General features: G+C 41.0%; 1 protein-coding gene across 7 annotated transcripts in view; it reads left to right on the top strand.

The window, feature by feature from the left end:
- The window catches only part of LOC136830826 (delta-like protein B), a 628,420-nt gene extending 622,023 nt beyond the window's left edge, over positions 1-6,397 (top strand). For all 7 annotated transcript variants that reach the window (XM_067090799.1, XM_067090803.1, XM_067090804.1 and 4 more), the window contains 4 exons: positions 1,139-1,396; positions 2,093-2,153; positions 2,320-3,819; positions 4,101-6,397. In XM_067090799.1, coding sequence (XP_066946900.1) covers positions 1,139-1,396; positions 2,093-2,153; positions 2,320-3,819; positions 4,101-4,275 — 1,994 coding nt within the window. In that variant the 3' untranslated portion in view covers positions 4,276-6,397. The remainder of the gene's footprint in view (positions 1-1,138; positions 1,397-2,092; positions 2,154-2,319; positions 3,820-4,100) is intronic.
- Positions 6,398-6,996: the final 599 nt, after the last annotated feature.

The following is a 6,996-nucleotide window of genomic DNA, read 5'->3' on the forward strand; positions in this document are numbered from 1 at the left end:
TCTCTCTCTCTCTCTCTCTCTCTCTCTCTCTCTCTCTCTCTCTCTCTCTCTCTCCTCTCTCTCTCTCTCTCTCTCTCTCTCTCTCTCTCTCTCTCTCCCTCTCTCTCTCTCTCTCTCTCTCTCTCTCTCTCTCTCTCTCTCCTAACAAACCTGGCTCCTTCCCCTCCCCACACCTCTTTCTCGACCCCGAGCGCTTCCTTCGCCCTCCGCCACCGAGTGTGAGAAATTCATTTCCTGTGTTAAGAAAGCGAGTAAACCAGTCCATTTAGCGTTTCGAGAGTTGCAAGCGTAACCTCACATAGGTCTTTGACACCTCTTCCAACTTTTGCCTTTTTTCCCGGAACATTCCAGTGTCTACAAAGGATCTGTTTAAGTATTATTTAACGACGATGATATTACTAGGTATTTATTTGTGTTTAGGTGTTGTGTTCACATGTTAATTTGTGGTGTGGGTGGAGAGTACAGATGAGCAAGAACATTTACGTTGCAGTTGCAAAGGGAGCTTGGGGCAGTTTTTGGGGTGGGTATGGTTATCACATCATCTGGCTGGTTCCCTTTCGCCAAGTAAATGAACATTTGCATTTGATATGGAAGTAGTTCGATTAGGCATAGTTGTTTTCTACTTGGATACCTATAGTAACCTAAATTTTAAATGAAAATCAGGGTGATTAAGGACTCAAAATAGTGTTGCATGTACCTGGTGAGGCAGGCATTGTGTATGCGGGCCATCACTGGTGTGAGCCCACTGCTGCTGCAGCCTAGACCCACACTTTCCCACGCTCCCATGCACTCACAGTCATGCAGCCAGCGCCATGCACATACCTCCTCCCTCCCTCCCCCCTTCTTCTCTTCCCTCCATCTCCTCCTGCTGATCTCAAGCCTCCCGTCGTCATCTTTGGCGCAATTTTCTTGCCTCTTTTTAATCGCTGTTTTATTTCCCCCCCTCATATTTGGTATGCTTAAGAGGCAGGGTAGGGTATTTTCAAACCTCTAGATTACAGATTATCGTTACACGACAGTTTATTACATTTTCATGCCTGTGCCCAAACTTTCCTATAGAATGTTGAGATTATACTGTTATTGCCTTGGCCAGTTTAAATGAAATTGTGTGACTGAATGTATTTTTTTTCTCTCACAGGTCCTGCTTTGATCACTCGGTTGATGACCCAACGTTGGTTGGAGTTGGGCGAAGATTGGACTGATGATGATCACCGAACTGCTCACTCATCTCTCAGCTATCAGTACCGGGTCACATGCCAGGCCCATTACTATGGAGAAGGGTGCCGCAAGTGGTGTAAACCTAGAAACGACTCGTTTGGGCACTATAACTGTAGTGCCTCTGGCGACCTTGTCTGCCTTGACGGATGGCAGGGCACCGAGAACTACTGTCTCACGCGTAAGTTTATTTTGAGCGAGTTTTTTTTTATATATATATATTTACATTGTCTACTCCTGAAAAAGTAAAATAAAATCAGCAGATCCTACATTAGCGGTATTTGCTTTTTATTTTCCAGTATTCTGGTGAAATGTCAAGATGTATTCATTGCATTTAGAGTTCCTTAATAAAAAGTGCTAAAGTAGAAAATGAACAAAACATGAGCCCCTTGCATTGATCGCAACGCGATGCTTGTCAAAAAGGTTTTGTGTAATAGGGTTACGGCGATCGTCGCCAGATGGCCAGAGAGGATGCGGCGGCGACGTCACCCTGACAGCTGCTGCTCCACTCAATCGGGGGAACTTTTGTATTGCCCGCGATATTCTTAATCAGGGTTCATATCTTTTTCTGTTTAATGAGGATTGTTATTCAGTGTGGAGTACAATTATTGTTTAATTTTGCAAGAATACCGCATTTCGGATATCGTTATTGCTTTATATGGCACTCGTATTAAGTTTTTCCTCTATATGAGTGTTTATCATATACTATATATATATATATATATATATATATATATATATATATATATATATATATATATATATATATATATATATAATGTGTTCTGTGTATGAAAATACACACTCCTGGAAGCACAAATTAGTTACATGTAGAATAAATTTCACCATTTAATGATTATTTTTGTTTTCTCTACAGCCATCTGCAGTTCAGGATGTCATGGGAGTACTGGCTTCTGCGATAAACCAAATGAATGCAAGTAAGTAATCAAGAAAATGTAGGGAAGGATGGTGTTATCTAGTATTGATTATATACAGGATAGTCAAGAGTTAATATTGGTGGTCAAGTTTTTTTTATGTAAATCATGTCTTGTATATCTTTGGACAAAGATTTAGTGCTGAACATCATTCTTTTATTAATTACAGGTGTCACATTGGATGGGAGGGTCCTAACTGTGACCAGTGCACTGTCTATCCAGGTTGTCTCCACGGTTCTTGTCAAAAGCCATGGCAGTGCGAGTGTGACGAAGGTTGGGGTGGCTTATTCTGTAATCAAGATCTCAATTTCTGCACGAACCATAAGCCATGCAAGAATGGAGCCACATGTTTCAACACCGCCCCTGGCTCTTACTCATGTGAATGCCCTTCAGGTTTTTCAGGCACAAACTGTGAAATCATCAACGACACTTGTGCCACGACTCCGTGCCGCAATGGTGGCACTTGCCTGGATACTGGTGACGATCAATTTGTTTGTCAGTGCCCTTCGGGCTATACGGGACAATACTGTGAGATCTCGGGTCAGTCTTGTGCTGACAGACCTTGTCTCAATGGTGCCACATGTTCTGATACACACACTGGCTACCAATGTCGTTGTCGACCTGGATATGAGGGTACTAATTGTGAACGTGCAGTAAACGAGTGTGCATCCGACCCGTGCCTGAATGGGGGTTCTTGTGTTGATGAACATGACGGATTTCAGTGCGTTTGCCCAGTGGGATATACTGGAAACACATGCCAGACCAATATTGATGATTGTGCCCACCGACCTTGTCTGAATGGGGGCACTTGTATTGATGGTTTAGATTCGTTCACCTGCAGATGCGTTCCAGGTTTCTTGGGTACTCTTTGTCAAACCAATGTTGATGATTGTCGTACTCAGCCATGTGCGAACGGGGGTACTTGCGTGGATGGCGTTAATGATTTCCAGTGTCAGTGTCGTGATGGTTGGGGTGGTAGGCAGTGTACGGAGTCTGTACCCATCCGAGCATCCCCTTGTTCATCCTCACCTTGTCAAAATGGAGGCTATTGTACCGAGAGGCCAGATTTACCTTTGGGATATCAATGCAGCTGCCCTACTGGTGTTGGGGGTCCCCTCTGCACGATTGTCACCAAACCCTTAATTATTGGTGAAACTGGTGAATCTATGTCCCCAGCCCAGGTAGTCTTGATTGTAACCTTCAGTGTAGCAATACCCTTACTGGCCTTGGTGTCAGCTTTGGTGATCGTCTGCATGAAACGTCGAAGACGCCGCGATCGTGCTCGTCAAGATGAAGAGGCAAGACGCCAAAATGAACAAAATATGGTTCATAATGCTGTGAATGCTGTCAACAAGAAGTCTTTGGAAGATATGATATTCAATTCGCTGGATTACCCACCGAAGCCCCTGAACACCCGGCCGCAAAGTCATGCTCACCATCCCCAGCTCCATCACCAAGAACCAGAGTTTCACAAGAAAGAAGTCGAGAATACCTACAGCATTGTTCCTACAAGAAGCGCCAAGCCTTTGAACAATGATGTTTCAAGGCTTTCCCTTGCAGACCGTCTGGAGAAAGACCTGGACGCTCTCACTTGTCGTGGCACGCCCACTTCAGAACTTAATGCGCCATGCAGCAAAGACGTGCATCTGCCTCGAACTCATAGTCACAGGTAGGTTAATCGGATGAATAAATGATCTTTTAGAAAGTTGACATTTTTACAATTCTGTAATAACATTATCATTTCAACACTCACGCTCTTTTTCTAAATTGCTAGACGCAACATAAGCTCTAGCTCATTCATCAATAATAACTTCAACTTTATTTATTCAGGGGAACTGTGGAAAGGATTTTCAAATTTAACCTGACGTGGTTGTCTGTCTGAACAAAGTTAATTTGTTTAAATTGTGGTTGCCGGAACTGACTGAATTTATTTAAATTTCTTTTCCACAGCGATGTGTACTTGAAACGAGGCAGCGGTTCAGGTGGATGTGGCACTGGTGATGTGCACACGTCGACCAATACTTTAACGTCGACGTGTTCGCCGTCGACATGCACAACGCCGTCGAGCGTATACGTCATAGAGGAACACTACGACGACGAAAACTACATCGCCACAGAAGTTTAGTAGTGTCAAGGTGTCCTAGAGTAATATAAAAAAAAAATAATCGTTTTTAAGAATATATCTGCTAGTGACACCAAAAAGACTACTTTTACAATTATAGTATTATTTTTCTCCTTTTCCCTTAAATATACAAAGTATTTTCCGATCTTTTTCTCAAGTCTTAAAAGTAATTTCCCCATCTCGCTGAGGAAGTGATGGTCATCACTTCGTTTAGTCCCACACACATCCAAAGATGTTTTAATTTAGATTTTTCTTGCAAATGTGTTATTTATTTATTGTTAAAATAAATGATTTTATAAATGCTGTAATTTGTGGTATGTGGTACAAAGTCGTGGTATTTGTAGTGCCTTCCAAGTGAACAGTGCGAGTGATAGGTAAACAAGAGACCACAGCAAGCTGCTCCTATTTTCTCTCTGTCTCACGTTGTTGTTGTGGTGTCGCGGAAGAGGAGCTGAGAAGGACGACAAAGAAGCTTCCTGACATTTACAAGAGTGCCACTTGCGAGACAAAATGTATTTTGACCAGCGAGGTGTACGAGCTGGTCTTGGAGTGCCAACCCCTTTCTTCGAAAACAAACTTCAGGCTTCCCGTGAACGCTGTCCAGGACACTTACAGTAGATGATTGTGGGAACTCCCTTACTCTGTCTCCTCCTGATCAAGAGTTTGTGAGTGAGGAGGAGCCAGAGGCAATGGAGGTCCAGCAGAAAGAAATTCTGTGTTAGTCGTTGCGATCGAGGCAGCTGCAGCTGCTGTTGAGTCTGTCAGTTTATTTTATTATAATTATGATGCTTGTATTATGGGGGTGGGGGAGAGTGCGAGTGACTATACTGCATTGTGAGATAATTGCCAAAACCTAACGTATGGAGACAGACAGACACACACACAGACAGACGAACACAAAGGTAAACTACTTTGTAGTGGCAGCAAAGTGCCTACCTTTCCTCCCCCACCCCCCTTCTCCCTGAACGATCTCAAGAGTGGTGGTGTGAGTGGGCGGGACTCCCTTGGCATTCCCTGCCTCATGTTTGTATAGTTTCTTGCCGGCATGGAATAGTTTCCCCCTGGAAAAATATGAATTTGTTATGAATTGACGATACAAAAATTGTGATAATTTGTTTGCCATCATCACCATGCAATTATGTTGTTGTTATTTATATAGATTGTAACTTAACGAAACTGTTCCATATCATAGCAAACCGGGCATTAAAGAAAATCCGAACCTACTTAATTGAAAGAAGTTTTTAAATTTACTTTCATTGCAAAACATTATTATGTATTTTGATGTATAATGTAACGTTTTTGGTGTTCAAACTCCCACATTTGGGCTGAGTTTCTCTAGTAAGCCAGTTCACCAGCTACTATTAAAGTATATTAAGGATCATTTAATTTTATTCACATGTTTACATGAGTTACTTGTGAGTTTAAAAGTTCTGTTGTTTCTCTTGTAAGAGTTGTTATTCCGGCTCGGAAAAGATTTTCATTTTTGTAATGGAAATGGTCAAGTGTTTCCATGTGTCCCCTGCATCATCACGTTCCTCGCGCGAATGCCTTCTTCCAAAAGGGCCTGAGCGCTCACTAAGTCAAGCCATTTACCCTTTATTTCTTATTATAGTCATGTCATTTTTCACTTCCCAACGCATTTATTTCATTTTCTCCTGTGTAAAAGTGGTACTTTTTTATATATTGTTTAGAGATGATTAGGACCGCTGCTTCAGACCTAATTGTTGTGTACTGTACATTGAAATGTCATAATAATAATAATAATAATTTTGGCCGTCTGTATTTTTCAACCGCCGCAAATATTTGTGCAGAGTAGAATGATGTCTCCAGATATGTAACGTAGGTGTTAGCAGTGAAATTTGTGAAAAGATGGTGATGTTTTAGATGTTTCTACTGCAGTTCGTATACATTGATGTTTTGTATAATTAAAAAAGTACACTTGGCACAAGGGAAACGTTTCTAATGTACCAATGTTTTTTGTACATTGTGCCCAGGTTTTTACTGAATGTACATTGTAATATTTGAGTATTTAAAAAGTTGTAAATATGATGTAAAGCCGATGTGTATATAAATCGTATCCTGAAAGAACGGGAATAAAGCGAGTCATATTTTTTCAAATAATAAATTTTATTTATCCTTAATGAATATTTTTTAAGGTATGTAACAAAGTCTAATACATTTTTACGTTGAAGTTTCTTAGACAAACAAAATTTTTTGAACTCACGGAAATTTTGGGGTTTAGCCACCACCAAATGATTGAAAACTAGCTCTTCTAAAGGAAAATCCTGCCCATTATATTTCTAACTACGACTTGACTATTAAGTAAAACAACAGGAAAAGGATTTGCTGAAGACGACTATTATAAGTGTGGACGGAGGAGGAATCGTTAACAAAAACCAAGTAGCACCCTCTTGATTTATGCAAATTACTTTGATCGTTAATCAGAGCCATATTTTAACACGAAAGTGAAAGCAAATTATTCAATTTTAAATTCCTAATGACTTTTCAGTAAATACTGCTAATTTAAGACACTCAGCGGAAAGAAAAAATGAATCCTATCGTTTGTTCCGACTTTAATGGATTAAGAAAAAAGAACAAAAAGTTCAGCCGACAAGGAGTGTGTTCAAAGGTCACTAGTCTCACGGTCATGTTGGTTGCCGTGGGAACGTTACACTTGCTCCTAAGGACTGCAGGAGTATACGGTATTGTATTTGAAATATGGAG

This window comes from Macrobrachium rosenbergii, chromosome 47 (genome assembly GCF_040412425.1).
Source record: "Macrobrachium rosenbergii isolate ZJJX-2024 chromosome 47, ASM4041242v1, whole genome shotgun sequence".
Taxonomy (NCBI): Eukaryota; Metazoa; Arthropoda; class Malacostraca; order Decapoda; family Palaemonidae; genus Macrobrachium; species Macrobrachium rosenbergii.